The sequence below is a fragment of the Pempheris klunzingeri genome, chromosome 23, assembly GCF_042242105.1.
Source record: "Pempheris klunzingeri isolate RE-2024b chromosome 23, fPemKlu1.hap1, whole genome shotgun sequence".
NCBI classification, from domain to species: domain Eukaryota; kingdom Metazoa; phylum Chordata; class Actinopteri; order Acropomatiformes; family Pempheridae; genus Pempheris; species Pempheris klunzingeri.
Genome location: NC_092034.1, coordinates 971,642 through 989,143, shown reverse-complemented (window position 1 = coordinate 989,143; position 17,502 = coordinate 971,642). Strand labels below are relative to the sequence as shown.

The following is a 17,502-nucleotide window of genomic DNA, read 5'->3' as shown; positions in this document are numbered from 1 at the left end:
GGTGAATAACAACATCCCAAACGTCTTTGTGCCTTCATCAGGCTTTCATGGCACGAATCCACAGAATATAAACACCCAAACTAATCTTATCTAAATATCATTTGGCCAGTTGAACCAGGAAGCACTGCTTTAAAAAATCCCGGCAGTAGAGATGGTGAAAAAAATAAAGAAATCTCCATAACTGTCCAACTTGAGTTAAGAAGAAAATATGTTTTGGCTTTCTGTAGCGTCATAGTCACTCTCTGCAAATACACCAGACTCCATTGACAAAAACACTAATTTTACCTCACAGGACACAGCAGCTGCTGGTGTCCTACTGACTCCTTCAATTAGTTTGTTTGTGTTATTGTGTGAATTTGGTGTTTTAAAGTTTTAGTTCGGATCCAACACAACATTTATGTAACACACAATAACACAAACACACTAACTGATGGAGGCAGCAGCAGACCAGCAGCTCCTGTGTCCTGTGAGCTAAAATGACTGTTTTTGTCAATGTAGTCTGGCGGCTTTGAAGAGGGCGATATCAAATTACTGCTTCAGGTTCGATTCCCACAGCGCTCCCACCGAGGCGTCTCCGAGCGACGGCGGCGACGTCCTGAAGAAAAAGAAAAACTGCTGTCAAACAGAACAAAGAGACAAAAACCTGGATTTTTTTTTTTTTTTTCCAAGAAATGAAGACTTCACAGTTTTTCTCCCCGGAGCTGAAATGACCTGAAAATGTTGCTTTAGTGTTGTTTTGAGCGCACACACACACACACACACACACACTCAGAGTGAAGGTAGGGCTGTTGGACAGGCTTCGTGTCTGCTGGGAGCTGGTGGACCTCTTTCCTGTTTTGATGTCGTACTAATTAGAATATCAGACGATAACATTGTGTGTGTGTGTGTGTGTGTGTGTGTGATCACCGCCGTTCGTTGACACACTTCCCAACCAGAACCTCTCGGAGGGGTCGTGTTTGAAACGCAGCAGTAGTACCACCTCCTCGCTGTCCTGAGTATGTGTGTGTGTGTGTGTGTGTGTGTGTGTCCTGGTCCCGTGTGTTTGGCTCGTTCTTCTCTAAACTTGCTGAACCAGGCCACGCCGTTTGTCAGACACCAAAAACAACTAAACTCAGACAACTTCAACTCAAGAAGCCTCCGTCTGGAGCCGGGACCTTTATAACCACAGAAGAAGAAGAGGACGTAGCCCGTTGGTTTGTGGGCCGCCATTTTGAAGCCTCAACTTTGACTTTACGGGCGCGGCCATCTTGTTCTCCGGAGCCAGGAGCTCTGCCTCTGATTGGTTAGGTGTAGGCGTCTTTTATATAATCTGTGGTCATGACGAGGACAATAAGTCCGATTTTACTGATGCACTCTGCATCTTTACATCTTTAAAGTGAAAAAGTAAAGTGATGTGCTTGTTTGATCCACTGACAGGCTCAGAGTGTTATTCTAAGTGTGTGACAGCATCATGGAAAGGATCCCTACAGAGAGAGACCTGGAAGATCCTTTTGGTTTAACCACAAACAGCACACACACCAGACTACATTCACTAAAACAGGGATTTTAGAGAACAGGACACAGGAGCTGCTGCTCTGCTGCTGCCTCCATCAGTCAGTGTGTTTGTGTTGTTGTGTGACTTTGGTGTTTTAAAGGTTTGGTTCTGATCCAACAAAATAATTGTGTAACAGAAAATAGCACAAACAAACTAACCAATAGAGGCAGCAGCACAACAGAACCTCACATGTTCTGTGAGGTAAAATTGCTATTTCTGTCAATGGAGTCTGGTGGCTTTGAAAAAAAACCTTATTGACACTTGTGTCTTCTTTATGTTTAGTTAAATTAGTTGTGCACACGGTGCTGTCCGGCTGCTTTCTATGCGTTCGTTGTTATCTGCAGGTTTTGCTGACGACGGCTAACCTCACTGTAGCTAATCCCACTTCCCCCGATCCCTTGAAAACTCGTCGTCGGCCTTCTGACGTGATTCTCTGCTCCGACTGACTGGATGACAGACAAACTAGCTCCTTTTCTTCAAACGTTCCCAAAAAAACAGCAGCATGGTCCTTTAAAGACAAGCTGGCGGGACGGGTTCCCCCCCTCTGACACTTTACTGTCATTTGTCGCCACAAACGTCGGCTTCAGGGGCTCCGGAGGTGAATTTTACATGAAACTAAAGGCTCTTTTCTGTCTGTGTGTGTGTGGGGGGGCCAATATTATGTATTTAACAGGACACTTTAGGGCTCGTTAGTGTGTGTGTGTGTGTGTGTGTGTGTGTGTGTCCTCTCTCTCCACCCCCCCACACACTCTTTTCCAGTCCCTTATCCCACCCCTCGGAGTGTGTGCAGCATCCCCGCCCCCCCTTATATCTGTGTCATTACTCCACCCGAGTGTGTGTGTGTGTGAGGATTTCTCTTTGTAAGGAGTCCAACTTGGCACCGATGCCGTCGCTGTTGGGGAGAGTGTGTGTTTAAGTGTGTGTGTTTAGGTGTGTGTGTGTTTAGGTGTGTGTGTGTTTAGGTGTGTTGTGTGTTGTCGCAGGTACAACTAGGACAGCAGGCAGGGAGGAACAAGGACTCGCCGAGATGAAACATAAAGTTTTTGAAATAAAAACCGCAGTAAATATTCATAAGAGACACAACTGACATCTTTTAATCAATTCTTTTTGTTCTTCTGTTTAAATTCTGTTTTTATTCCTTCTAATAAACAAGAAGCTTCGACGCAGGAGGAACACGAGTTCTCTGCACAGCTCTGATATTCAATAAGAGTACGGTTCAGTTTCTTTAATCCTGTTAGGATTTTAGGAGCGAGCGGAGGATTAAAGTGACCGTGGTGAGTTAGACAGGATAACATGGGATTACGTTTGTGGTCTGTTTGACATGTTGTGGAGCGTTTTGCTCCAGAATACGACGAGATGTGACTTTATATTTTACCCACAATACATCATACAGGGAAATATGATACTTTTAGAGGGTAAAATATTACATTTTGCACCTGTCTGTTCACATCCTGGTGTCTAAGCGACTGCTAGGTACTAAAAGTGTTGGGATTTGTCCAGTAGATCACCTCAGCCAGCAGCAATGTAAAATTCCTGTTTTTGTGAATGGAGTCTGGTGGGTGTGAACAGCGTGATATAACAGCTGTTTCTGATTAAACAGACAGGATCTTACAGGTCTGTCTTCATGTTTAAGTAAAGGTTAAATGGTAGAAGTGTTGGAACTGGTCCAGTAGATCACCTCAGCCAGCAGCCACATAAAATTACTGTTTTTTTGAATGGAGTCTGGTGGCTTTTGATGAGCGCAATATAACAGCTGTTTGTGGTTAAATAAAAAGGTTCTTACAGGTTTATCTTAATGTTTAAATAAAGGTTAAATGGTGACTTCGGTCTTTTTAAATCTGAGCTTCATCTGTCCACATCCTGGTGTCTGAGTGACTGGTAGGTAGTGAAAGTGTTGGAACTGGTCCAGTAGATCACCTCAGCCAGCAGCCACCAAACGGCTGCAACGTGATCCTTTGGGACAACTGCACCTGATCAGAGGGTTAATTAAGTATCAGTTATCAGTTTTAGCTGTTTCCTGTCAGACATACTGATGTTTTCATGTGTTTGTTGTAGAGACAGAACTTTAAAACTCATCAATCATTAAATGTGATCAGATGTTCTGATGTTTTCTTCCAGTCGGTGGGTTGTTAGTGGTTTTGGGGAATGATGGGGAGAAGTTTGGCTGAGTGAACGTCTCCTGTGCTTCATGTCTAATTTAATATTTCCTGTTTATCATTAACATGTCGTGTTGACGAGCAGAGCGGGGGGGCAGCTAAAGCCTGAGGTCCTGATTCCGTGTCGCTTTAGCTGCATCTTTTGTTTTGGGATTACATGTTTTATCCTCCGAGGGGATTCGTCACTAACGGCGGGATGAATTATCGGACGGCTTCTTTCAGAGAAGCTGCCGCTTCGGTGGGGAATTAAACTTAATCTGTGGTTTGAGAGCGGGACGAACTCTGGCCGCCACGTCACTCTCAGGCGTTTGTTTGTCTGTTTGTTTGTGCGGCTGAATGGAAACGCCAGAGTCAGCTGTCGTGTGCGTGTGATGCTAAGCTAAGCTAGCCGCTCCATTGAAAACGGATGACAGGGGATGAAGAGAGAGAGTTTAGAAGGAGCTTTAATGGCTGCCGGCTGGTCGCTGTCAACATGAGAGCTACTGTGACCGAGCGAGAAGGGCGCCGAGAGGAGAAAGTTTACCGACGACGACGCCTTTTATTTCTCATTTCACCCTGAAATTAAATCGACTGAAACTTAAACCAAATTCTGCCTGCAGGCAACAGGAATGCAAGTCTGCTTGGGCCCAAACTATTATACTTTCAAACACAAGCAGAACAAAAAAACTGAATATTTATTAAAGTTATTAATATTTAATAAAGTCCAAGAATTCAAAGGTAGTAAAGAGCCTGAACAGTAAATTATTGTCCAAAAACGACAAAATGGCAAATAAATTATTTATACTGGAAAGAAATTGAAGGAAATTATGGAGGAAAAATCAGTAAAAATAAATAAATGTTGCACAAAGGCTGAGCCCTCATTTGTATAAAGACTAAAATGAGTAAATTAAATAGGAAAGTCAATAAACAGTGGAATTAATACAAAGGTAAATAAATACAGAAGCAAATTAAAACAGAAATATCAATTCATTACACATTTAAATAAATTACCTTTGTTAATTTTGATGTTATTTTTGGTGCATTTCAGGTAAAAATAAATTTATTGAGCCATTTATCAATTTTTATTCATTCAGTCATTTTTTGATTTTTTGAAATTTAAATTTTTTCTCTAATTACTCTTGTATCGTTCATGATGTCCATATTTGAATTTAAAGTCTTACAAAATATTTTGCAGTGTTCCTTTTTCTGTCACAATAATGTTAACAAAAACATTTTTACTTCTTTTTTTGTTTGTTTTTTCTATAAATATTTGCAGTGAAAAGACTTTTTCCTGTTTCCAACTGGATGTTTAACTCTGAAAACCTCAATAAGTGGAAGAAAACTAAAACATCGACACAGTAGAGGATTATTGATGCTGATAACTCGTAGAAATGATTCCTGATTGATTAAGATTCATAAACCAGAACAGGTGAAGAAACAGAAAAAACTGCAGTTTGAGAGTGAAGTTAAAGAACGGAGAGAGAAGGAAGAGACGTTTGGCTGAATCAGCACAACTGTGTGTGTGTGTGTGTGTGTGTGTGTGTGTGTGTGTGGAGACGTCTTTCACAAAGTGACTTAATCTGCTGTCACACACACACACAGACAGACAGCCTGAGGGTGTGTGTGTGTGTGTGTGTGTGTGTGTGTGTGTGTGTGTGTGTGGACGTTTTTTGCATTCAGACATTGACAGAAATCCACAGGGACAAAAAAAAAGACACACACACACACTCTGCCTGAGGACGACACACACACACACACACACACACACACACACACACACACACACACACACACACACACACACACACACACACACACACACACACACACACACACACACACACACAGTCGTCATGCTGATGCAGCAGTAAAAATGTTTGTGTTTTTCTTCTTTTCTCACTTTGTCCGTCCATATTTCAGCATCTTTAACTCCATTTACTCTCATTACTACAAGTTTCTCGGTTCCACAGTAAAGGGCAAGTCCACTGTTTTTTAACCCGGCCCTTTTTGTACTAAAAGTGTTGGAATTGGTCCAGTAGATCGCCTCACCAGGTCCACTAAAGTGAATGTGTGAGTGAGTGTAAACCAGACTCCATTGACAAAAACAGGAATTTTAGCTCACAGAACACAGGAGCTGCTGGTCTGCTGCTGCCTCCATCAGTTAGTGTGTTAGTCTGTTATTGTGTGACTTTGGGGATTAAAACAGTTAGTTTGAATAAAAAAAAAAATACTTGTGTAAAACATAATAACATAAGTAAAGTAACCAATGGAGGCAGCAGCAGAGCAGCAGCTCCTGTGTCCTGTTCTCTAAAATCCCTGTTTTAGTGAATGTAGTCTGGTGTGTGTGCTGTTTGTGGTTAAACCAAAAGGATCTTCCAGGTCTCTCTCTGTAGGGATCCTTTCCATGATGCTGTCACACACTTAGAATAACACTCTGAGCCTGTCAGTGGATCAAACAAGTTTCCAAAGTAAAAGCAAATCTGATCTGTTTATTTGACATTTGACTCCATCATCCAAAGTCAGAAATAAATAAATACATTGAGAGGGCGAGGCGGCCATTTTTTCCTTTTCACATTAGTTTAGACTTTAAAACTGAGTCAAAGTTCATCAGTACAAGAATATTTTAGGTAAAAGAGGAACCAGCTGGTCTGTCTCACACACACACACACACACACACACACACACACACACACACACACACACACACACACACACACCATATGGCCGTCAGTCGTCCGTCACCAACCAGCCGTTACAGATAAACTCAGCTGATTTGATTTTCTGGACGTTTGCTCACAGGCGACAAATTTTGAATCTTTCCAGAACTAAAACTAGAAACGTGGCACGTGATGCCAAACCAAGAAGTGGGCGCTCACTTCCTGTCCGTCTGCCTCCTCCGTCCTCTGTTCTTCTTCATCTTTCTTTCAGCCGCCGGCGGTTTGGAGACGGGCAGGGAGGGGGCGGGGCTTACAATGACTGGCTCCTTTGGCCAATCAGAGAGGAGAACAGGTTGAGAAGCTTCCACGTCGGCCAATGGGAATGTTTCAGGAAACTCTGCCATCTGAAACAAATTATTAGTTTGTTATTAGTGTTTTCACAGAGAAAAACTAAGTAAACTGAATCCTTCTGAATATTTCTTGTTTTTAGAAAAACAAACCTGCTGTAAAAGTGTGAAATAAAAGCACATGTGCACAGAACACGTATGTAGCTTCTGTTTTTCTTTAACGTATTTTAGCCTCACAGTGTTCATGGTAGCATCAGGACGCTAACGTCTGAGGAATTTTTATGAAATAAGAGTCTGAAATTAAACCAAAATGGCCGCCCAGATGTTCAGTTGATAGTAACGCGGCTTACGGGGACGTAGGCCTGGTTGCCACGGAGACAGGCGTCCTGCAGCTCGCTGCGCAGCGCAGTCACGTGACTGCTGTGGGCGGAGACTTCCTGCTCCAGCCAGCCAATCCTGGAGCAGCAGGCGTGACAGAGCTGAGAGAAGGTGGAGAGGAGACTCTGAGGAGACACAAAACAAGTTTAATCTTTCATCTTTATTTATCTTATTTAACAAAGTCATTACTGAACTTTATTTATTTATGGAACTTTATCCCGGTTACAGGATACAAACCCTCCACACCAGACTCCATTTAAAAAAACAACCGTTTAACAAATAATCACAATTATCAGCTTTATAGTGACAATAAATAACCTGTTAGGAAGGAAGGAAGGAGGGAGGGAAGGAAGGAAGGAAGGAAGGGAGGACATGAGGGAGGGAAGGAAGGAAGGGAAAACAGCTTCTTCCTGTCTGTTACCTGGCACGCTGCCACCTCAGGAGCTCCCATGATGCTCTCTGCTCCACTCAGTTCCAGGTGTTGCCACAGTAACAACAGGGGGCGGGGCTGAGTAGTCAGGGAGCGACATGATTGGACGAGACTCTGTCTGAGCTGAGGACCACACAGACCGCGTTGTGTTAAAACATGTGTGTGTGTGTGTGTGTGTGTGTGTGTGGTTGGTGTGTGTGTGTGTGTGTGTGTGTGTGTGTGTGTTCACCTCCTTGCAGCTCGTCTCTGCAGCCTTCATGTTGCTGGTCAGACACTCCTGACGTCTTGGGAGAAACAGAACACTCAGAGTTACATAGAAGTTTTCTCTGAAACAGGAGGAGGAAATGCTGGGGACTATTTTCAGTGGCGGATTAATCCACCTTTGCTGGTGTGTGTGTGTGTGTGTGCGTCACCTGGTGGCGTCCCTCAGCTCATCCTCCAGACGCTGCAGCGTCTCCTCCAGCTGCTTCCTCTCCCTCTGAACCCCAGACAGGTGCTTACCCAGAATCCTCAGCGAGCGCTCCTTGCGGCTGACCTCCCGCTGAGCCTCAGACAGAGACTAGAGTGACACCATTAGTTAGTACAGCATTAGTTAGCGCAGCCCACAGCCCCACTAACAAGCCAATTAGCACCATTAAAAGTGAGCTGAACGATCTGAGAGCAGCTCCTGTCAGCAGTGGATCCATTAATGATCAGACAGCTGTCAGTGGATCACTGAGAGACTGAAGGAAACTTAAAACAGACAGATTCTCTATGAGGTTCTGCAGTTAGAAGGAGAGCTTTTCTACCATGTCTGCGTGGTCAGATTGGCGGTGTACCTGTGCGGTCTGGCTGAGTGTGTGCTGCGTGGCGCTCTGCTCGGTGGTGTGTGTGTCCAGTTGGAGCTGCAGCGTGTGCAGCCGGTCGGTTTGTTCCTGGATGAGCGTCTGGGCTTCCTGTTCCCTGCTCAGCGCCTGACGGAGCTCCACACACACACTGCTGAACCGCTGGGCCGGGACCTGCACACACACACACACACAGTCAGGTGTGTGCTCCCCTGGCTGACCGTACAGGTGTGTGTGTGTGTGTGTGTGTGTGTTGGGCCTCACCGTCCTGCAGGTGTCCTCTCTCAGGCCTCTCTTCAGATTGGCCACCTCCAGCCTCAGGCTCCGCCTCTCCACCTCAGCAGTGTGAAGCCGTTGGCTGAAAACCAGGAAGTGCTGCTGGAGGGTCGACACCAGGGCCTGATGGGAGAAAACACACACACACACACACACACATTTATATATATATAAAGATCAAAGGTCAGCTGTAACAATTACTACAACTACTATTAGTACTACGACTAAACTATGACTACTACTGTGTGTGTGTGTGTACGTGTGTGTGTGTGTGTGTGTGTGTGACACCTTCACGCTGGGCTGTGGAGGTGTCCGTCTCCTCAGGTCGAGTCTCAGCCTGTCCTCGTCCTCGCCGTGGGGGGACGGACCGGCCGCCGCGTCTGATTGGTCCAGAAGGTGATCCAGGAGGCGGGACAGAGCCGAACGAGCCGCTGACATCACGTCTGGAGGGGAGGAGCCTGGGGGGGGTGAGAACGAGACATGTGACCCCTGTCTGGTGCGTGTATGTTTGTGTATGTGTGTGTGTGTGTGTGGTTACCTGTGTGTGCTAGCGCCCCCTGCAGGTCAGCCATGGAGGACAGAATGGTGGAGGAGAGACGTTTGGAGCGAAGCCAGCGGGCACACACACCTGCACGACCTTCATCACCACCACCATCATCACCATCCTTATCTTAAACACCAATCAGAACACACACACAACATTTCCATCCAATAAACACTAAAACTAAAGCGGCCGCACCTTTAAATACTACAAATATTAACGATTTTCCAAACATATGACGGCATGTTTTAGTGACCCAACTTAGCCAATCAGCATAATTAAAGTGATCTTAATCAGCTGTTAGCAGCTCCTGTCTGCAGTGGATCCATCAGTGGTCAGACACCTAACACTGGATCACTGTGGGACTGAAGGAAACTTAAAAACAGACAGATTCTCTATGAGGTTCTGCAGGTATAAGGAGTGTTTTTCCCCATTATTTTTAAGTGGATTTATGGGTTTGTATTCATGATGGACATCTTAGTTCTGTCAGCACACCAGACTCCATTGAAAAAAACCATAATTTTACATTTACTACCATCTACCTGCGTTCAGTGCGTCTTGGCCCTTCCGTGTTGCCGTAGTCGACCCTCCACAGACTGAGACAGCGAGGCCGCTGCCCCTCCTCTCCACCCGAAACAACACCGCCGTCTGATTGGCCAGTGCACTCCACCTCCTCACCGCCAGCACCACACACACGCTCCTCCTCCACCGCCTCACTGCCCTCCTCCTCCTCCTCCTCCCCTCCTCTTCTTCCTCCTCATCACCTCCCAGAGCTCCGGCCAGCCTTCTCACCTCCTCCTCCAGCACCTCCCGCTCCGCCAACTGCCTGGACAGGAGTGTTTTCTGGGCGGAGAGCATTTGCAGGCGGCGGTGAGTGTGTGTCAGCGCCCCGGCCAGCAGGGCGCAGGCCGACAGGAAGGAGGCCGACTCCCGCCGGCTGCGAGAGAGGAGGCCCCGGACGCGGGAGAGGGCGGAGGTCAGAGAGGAGCAACGGAGCTCCAGAGAGGAGGCGTGGTCACGGAGGGAGGCACACTGAGAGCGACACACCTGAGAAAGACAGATCAGGGTTTTTTGCATTAAGTTTGGTATAGCAGACTGACATAAATACTACAATACCCATGAGCCTCAGCGGCTGTTGCTACTGGAGATGAGTGAATTCAAACCATTTGTTCTCTTTGCAGCTCAGAATGACTGAATGACTGGTAGGTACAAAAATGTTGGGTCCAGTAGATCACTTCAGCCAGCAGCTGCATAAAATTACTGTTTTACTGTGGGAGTTTGAAGAGACACCAGACTCCATTGACAAAAACAATCATTTAACCTCACAGGACACAGGCATTGCTGATTTGCTGCCGCCTCGATTGGTTAGTTTGTTTGTGTTATTGTGTGAGTTTGGGGACTTTTGAATCAAAAACAATACTTGTGTAACACATAATAACATGAATAAAGTAACCAATGGAGGCAGCAGCAGACCAGCAGCTCCTGTGTTCTGTGAGGTTAAATCCCTATTTTTGTCAATGGAGTTTGGTGGCTATGAAGCAAGCCAAGAGAAAGAGAGGGTTTCTTTGCTTTATAGGAAAATACGTCGACTTCTGCTGTTGTTTCTTTGCTTAAACAAGTTATTTGAAGACCTCATGGTGGATTTCTGACCTTTCATAAACTAATCTCATTGACAAAATGATCAGAAATCATTAGTTGCAGCTCTACAAACTACTGATTGTTTGTGGCAAAGTGGAACAGCTGATCTGTGGAGGTGTGCAGTGGATTCATCGCTTCCTATTGTCTCCTCTTGGGGACAGTAAAGTTGGACGCGAAGTGATGATTTCGGTTTCTGACGTTTCATCACTTCACGGGGAAGCCGAGCGGAGGGACGCTCAGCCGAAAGATTCCTGCTTTCATCCTCACACACACCAGAGCCTCCTCCTCCTCCTCTTCTTCCTCCTCCTGCCGACTCAGCGCCGAGCATCTCTGTCGCCGCAGGGAGACGACTGACGCCAGATCAGATCTATGACGAACACCTGAGGGGTGTGTGTGTGTTACCTGCAGCTGTGTGACAGTGTGTGTGTGTGTGTGTGTGAGTTACCTGCAGCTCGTTCTGCATCTGTGTGACAGTGTGTGTGTGTTGGCTGCTCCAGGCCTCCTCCCTCCTCCTCACACTCTCCTCCAGCTGAGACAACACACACTCCTGACTACGCTGCAGCTCCCGCACACACACGCTCTTCTTCTCACACACACTCTGCAGGAGAGCGATCTACAGGGGGAGAGAGAGAGGCTGATATTTAGAATATTTTTGCCACTTTGCACCGCATCAGACCAGACTCCATAGAGAAAAATGGCAATTTTAAAAACACACAGAAGACGTGAGTTAGCTGTGCTGCCGCTGCCTCGTTTGGTGAACTAACGTTAGTTCAGACCTGATCTGACCATTTACAAATGCCAAATTCACACAATAACACAAACAAACTACTTCATCAAGGCAGCAGTTGACCATCAACTCCTGTTGTCTCTGTGGTAAAATTACTACTTTTGTCAATGGAGTCTGGTGGTTTTGAAGCAAGCAAAGAGAAAGACAGAACAGTTTCTCTAAACAAGGGGTGTGCCAACCGTAAGACGCATCATCAAACGTTGAACACACACTGTTCACCTTGTCGTTGGCCTTGCGGAGGTCAGAGGTCAGCTGGTCGACCTGTTCGTTGATGACATCACACAGCTCCTGCCAGGTGAAACTACCCAGGATGCTCTGGGGCTGGTCGAGGAGGACGCAGCCGGCCAGCAGGCGCTGGTAGACCCGGTAGAGGAAGGACAGCTGGGCCTGACACACACACACACACACACATACACACACACTCAGTGTGATGTGGTTTTATAGGATTTGGTCAAAATCATCAACTGTTTAATTGAATGTTTCCAACATAATGAGATTACACTGCTCTGTAGTCAAACAACACACAGAGACGACAAGGGGGACAGAAAGAAAGAAAGAATGAAAGAAATCATCTCGGCCCACTGTATTCATATACTTTATTGCCACCAGACTCCATTGAAAAAAACAGCAATTTAACTTTGCAGAACACAGGGGTTTCTGGTCCTCTGCTGCCAGGATCAGTAAGTTTGTTTGTGTTGTTGTGTGTCACACAAATATTGTGCTGGATCCAAACTAACAGTTAAAAACACTGAAGTAGCACCAAAACACAAAGAAACTAACCAGTCGAGGCAGCGGTAGAGCAGCAACTCCTTTGGTACAAATGACTGATTTTGTCAATGGAGTCTGGTGGCTTTGAAGAGAGTGATACAGCCCATGTCTCCTGGACTAAATGTGAAATGAACACACAGTTTATATAATCACCTTTGACTCTTTCTGGTAGTCATCAGTTATCTTCTGGACTTTTGCCGTCCTCTCCTCCCTCTCTTTCTCCATCTCTCTCTCACTCTCCTCTTTCTCCCTCTCCCTCTCTTTCTCCATCTCTCTCTTCCTCTCCTCTTTCTCCCTCTCCCTGTCCTCCCTCTCTTTCTCCAGCTCGGCCTGCAGATCGCTGCTCCGCGTCGACCAATCAGAGCTCTCCTGGCGAAGGCGGGTCACTTCCTCCTCCAGTCTGACCGCCGCTTGCTGCGACTCCTGGACAGGACGGGTGAAGATTAATAGTGAAGCAGTCGTGCTAAAAACCTCTTTTTTCCCAATGGAGTCTGGTATGGGCTGAGCCGCTCACCTCCATCTGTCGGCTCTGGTCTGAGGTCAGCTGATGGAGGGTCTGGTTCTCCTCATGGAGTCTCTCCGACACAGACAGCAGATCCTGGACCTGCCGATACAGATGATGAGCTGAGTGTGTGAGAGAGTGTGTGTGTGTGAGAGAGAGAGTGTGTGTCCACCTGTCTGTCCGTCGTCTCCAGTCGGTGTTGCCAGGTGCTGAGCGTCGTCTTCAGTAGCTGCAGGACCTCAGCAGGTGGACTCCAATTCCCATAATCCTTTGCTGGAGGACTAGTTTCTGCTCACACACACATATGTGATGTAAGTTTTGCAGCTGTGACAGTTGTTTCCAGCAGAGGTGTGTGTGTGTGTGTGTGTGTGTGTGTGTGTGTGTGTGTGTGTGTGTGTACCTGTGGCGCTGTGTTGCTGGAGTGTGTGTGTGTAGTGTGTCAGACAGTCCCTGAAGGCCTCCTCCGTGTCACGCTGCCTCTGAGCCACCTGGACACCACAGAAGAAGAAACAGGGACGATTAAAGGCCCAGTTCACTCAAAACAAACCACATGCCACTGACTGTGTGTGTGTGTGTGTGTGTGAGAGTGTGTGTGTGTGTGTTACCTGCTCCAGCTGTGTGTGTGTGTTGGCGCCCCGTCTCTCCTCCTCCTGCAGCCTCTCTGTGAGGTCAGAGGTCGTCCTCCTCTCCGTTTCCAAGGCAACGCTCAGGTCGGACTTGCACTGCTCGTACTCCTTCTGCAGCCTACACACACACACACACACACACACACACACACAGCATATGTATAATAAAAAACAAAACAAAAATGTTTCTACTACATTTACAGATTCATTTAAACAACCCGAATCAACAAAATCTGATACAAATAGACGAAACATACCAGGAATTAGTCAGTAGATGCAGTACTTTAGTGAATGTACTCAGCTACATGTCATCATTGGTGCCGTGATATGAGGAGGAGTGGCCATAGTTACCGCTCCAGAGCGCGCTCAGTGCTGCCGCTCCTCTCTCTCTCCACGCCGTGAGCTCGCTCCACCTCCCTGAACTGAGCCCTCAGCAGCTCCAGGCCGCGCTGCGCCTCCCGCTGGCCGGACCGCTCCGCCGCCAGCGCCGCCTCCAGATCCCGCGCACGCAGCTGCCGGGTCACATGATCTCAGGTTCATTAAAAGGAGAATTTTTAAATCTGGGCCTTATTTGAATGTAATCTGGTGTGTAAAAGAAGCCACCAGACTCCATTCAAAAAACAGTACATTTACCGAAGAGAACACAAATATTGTCTTGGATCCAAACTTGCTCTAAAGTCACACAATAACACAAACGTTCTGAGACAATTAATCACATAAACTTCATACCCTTCACAGGCATGACTGGTTTATAAATATGTAGAATCATGTTGTTGGGACAACGTTTAGCGGCGGACTAATCCTCTAGTAAGTATCTGGGGGCAGCAGGGAGGTGTTTGTACCCTTAGAAAGAGTGTGTGTGTGTGTGTGTGTGTGTGTGTGTGTGTGTGTGTTACCTGGATGATCTCAGAGTTGAACTTGGACTCCAGGTGAGCGGCTCGCTCCGCCTCGATGCTTGACTCCAGAGACTTCACCCTCTGATCCGACAGCTGGAGAGAAAGAAAGACCACAGATTCAGAAACACAGCTACCGTTTCTTCAGCTTTGTTGTCTCCCTCCTCCTCCTCCTCCTCCTCCTCCTCCTCCTCCTCTTCACCTCCTTCTCTCTCCTGCTCCTCTCCTCCCTCTCCGTCAGGTATTTCAGATCGCCGGCCTGTCGTCTGTTCACCTCTGCCTCCTTCTCTCTCTCCTTCTGCACCTCCGCCATCCTCCTCTCCGACTCCTCCAGAGCCTCCTCCTGATCCTGGAGGACGAGCAAACAGACTTCATCCACACTGATTCACTTCCTCATCTTAAAGGGTCACTCTGGTGTTTTTAAACCTGGGTCCTCAGTTTCCACATCCTGGTGTCTGAGTGACTGGTAGGTAGTAAAAGTGTTGGAACTGGTCCAGTAGATCACCTCAGCCAGCAGCCACCAAACGGGCTATACCTCTCTCTTCAAAGCCACCAGACTCCATTGTCAAAAACAGTCATTTTACCTTTGTATAACATGGGGGTTGTTACCAACACAAACTGACTGATGGAGGCAGCAGCAGTCCAGCAGCTCCTGTGTCCTGTTCTCTAAAATCCCTGTTTTAGTGAATGTAGTCTGGTGTGTGTGCTGTTTGTGGTTAAACCAAAAGGATCTTCAGGTCTATCAGAGTGTGTGTGTGTGTGTGTGTGTGTGTGTGTGTGTGTGTGTGTGTGTGTGTTACCTGCAGCACTCGGTGCAGTTGCTGGCTTTCCGAGCTGAAGCTCCGAATCACTTTGTCGCGCTCCTCGACCTCCTGCTGCAAAGCATGCTGGTCCTCCTCTCTCGCCCGCCGAGTTATTTCCAGAGCTTTCTGCAGCTCCTGAACCGTCTGCTGGAGCTCCGCTGCTCGCTCTGACACACACACACACACACACACACACACACACACACACACAGTACAGTAGAGTCTCACCACTACGACCACGGGCTCAGTCCTCAGAGGGCGTGTTTGATTCGTGTACCTGTGAGCACCGAGGCCCGGTCGGCGTCTCTCTGGCTCACAGTCAGCTGGTACTGGAGCTCCACCCGCTGGGCCTCCCCTCGCTCCACCGACGACCTCAGCCGGGCCAGCTCGGCCTGCAGCCCGCACACCTGAGAGGGGAAACGCTGCCTGTAACACACTCCACTCTGTCTGATCAAACCAGAGGGACGGGTGGGGGGGGTCTCACCTCCTGGTTGTGATTGGACGTCAGCTCCAGCTTCTGCTTCTCCAGCTGCTGGACTCTCCACCTCAGCCTCCCCTCGCCGTCGCCCCCATCGCCTCCCTCGGACGCCGTCCTCCTCTGCTTCCCCCTCCCTCCATCTCCTCGGCTCCGGTCCCTCCCTCGGCCTCCCTCTTCATCATCTTCCCTTCCCGCTCGTCTTCCTCTCCCTCCAGCCTGCTGCATGGCGTCAATGATCTCTTTCAACCTGAAACACAACAGATACATATATACTCACCTGTATTCATGCTGAGGCTGCTGATAACATACACATATATACACATATAACCAGATATTGGATGGAAAACAATAAATATACATTTTTTATTGCGTCTGATCTTTATTGGTTTACACACAGCCACATAAACACGCTTAGATTATGTTTTAAAGCAGTTATACATTAGTATATTTGTACATCCGGACGGTCCTACCTTACTACCTCCTCCCCGGAGCCCGGCTGCTCCGCCCGGCCCTGCCCGCTCTCCACCCGCCTACCTCGGCCAGGCTGCCTCCTCCGCACCGCTGGTTCGGTCTGCATGGCTCCGCTGCTGGGCTGACTCTAATGACCCTGGAGGTTATTACAGACATACAGCTTTTAGTATCTCACTCATCCCCCTGGAGGGAGTTTCCGAGGCCGGTTGCTTGGCTGCTCATGTTGCCTTGTCAGCAGACGCACTCAAACACACGAAGCCAAAGCGAACTCCATCTACAAATCTATCTAGTAAATACTCCCCAAGCCATCACTCGAGTTATACACCACTTACAACAAAACAATGCTATTTAGGAATCAAACGGATCCACTTTTCAATTCGGCAAGATCGTTGATTTCCACATAATTCAATTTATATGATTCATAATCTTGTTGTACGAAGCGTCGGGGGGTGAGTGGGATTTAATCACTGTCTACAATTTGGAGCTGAGATTGTATTTATATTTACTGCTGCTTGTTGGATCTATTATATGCCGAATTTAACAGAAGGCCGTCCAGACTTAAGAAGAATTTCAAGTATTTGTATTTTATGTCTACAATTTTTTCAATCAACAATATAATAACAAATTCATACTTTTCGTGAATGGGATTACGTTCCCATACTATATACAATTTAACAAAGAACCGTTTCGCACTGATTGTCCATTATTAACATCTTTATTTGCTCCAAACCACTTTCAGCCAGTAAAACACCGTTTTTACGACCTCCTAATTTTACGACATTAATGAGAAACAGCTCGTAATGAACTTTTATAAACACTTACAGCGACGGTCGTCCTGGGGCCGTTTGAATCTGACGCCATCTTTAACGTGTTTATGTCATTTCCGCGTCAGTACAACTGGCCAATGGCGGCAGCCCGTTTTGTTACGTCATTTATTTATTAGACGCGGCTAGATTTTATTTATTGAAATTAAAAACTAAAACATCAGTTATGTTATATGTATTGAATATGATGCCATGTATTTTTCATTGTTATTCCTGTTGTTAACCAACCTCATCCTCATCTACATTGAAAAATATACATTTTAAATATAACACTTTATCTTTTAAATGTAACTTATTTTATTCTATTTATTTCTTTTATTCTTGTCATTTAAAATCTTTGACCTATCTATACAATAAGGCTGATGGTGATGTGACCAGGATGATGATGATACTATAGATTAGTTACAATATTTTATTATTAAAAGAGATTGTTTGTATGAACGATGACATTTTTGTATCTTATATACATTTAATTAACATTCAATTTACATTTAACTTTACATTTCCTGCTTATTTATTTATTTTTAATAAATAAAAAAGTTTATTTCTGTGTTGTGACAGTTTCTTCCTGCAGGGGGCAGTCGGATCCT

General features: G+C 46.4%; 1 protein-coding gene across 1 annotated transcript; it reads right to left on the bottom strand.

Moving 5' to 3' along the window:
- Positions 1–6,171: 6,171 nt before the first annotated feature.
- ccdc171 (coiled-coil domain containing 171) lies at positions 6,172–16,194 on the bottom strand. Its single transcript, XM_070855153.1, has 24 exons — positions 16,088–16,194; positions 15,624–15,864; positions 15,417–15,546; positions 15,137–15,306; positions 14,539–14,685; positions 14,340–14,432; positions 13,795–13,955; positions 13,423–13,561; positions 13,218–13,305; positions 12,990–13,105; positions 12,830–12,919; positions 12,469–12,738; positions 11,767–11,934; positions 11,206–11,373; positions 9,665–10,169; positions 9,120–9,251; positions 8,870–9,039; positions 8,570–8,704; positions 8,300–8,479; positions 7,895–8,040; positions 7,711–7,765; positions 7,473–7,604; positions 7,024–7,176; positions 6,172–6,730 (listed from the first exon to the last, which is right to left on the bottom strand). The coding sequence occupies exons 1-24, from the start codon at positions 16,192–16,194 to the stop codon at positions 6,542–6,544; spliced, it is 3,885 nt and encodes a 1,294-aa protein (XP_070711254.1). The 3' UTR covers positions 6,172–6,541.
- Positions 16,195–17,502: the final 1,308 nt, after the last annotated feature.

What these genes read in the sequence shown, in the direction of transcription:
- ccdc171 (XM_070855153.1), bottom strand. Translation starts at nt 16,194, where the DNA reads ATGCAGACCGAACCAGCGGTGCGGAGGAGGCAGCCTGGCCGAGGTAGG. An exon ending in TCCGGGGAGGAGGTAGTAAG is followed by an intron (nt 15,865 to 16,087) that starts GTAGGACCGTCC and finishes GTTGTGTTTCAG; the next exon opens with GTTGAAAGAGATCATTGACG. An exon ending in CAGAGACGAGCTGCAAGGAG is followed by an intron (nt 7,605 to 7,710) that starts GTGAACACACAC and finishes TGTGGTCCTCAG; the next exon opens with CTCAGACAGAGTCTCGTCCA.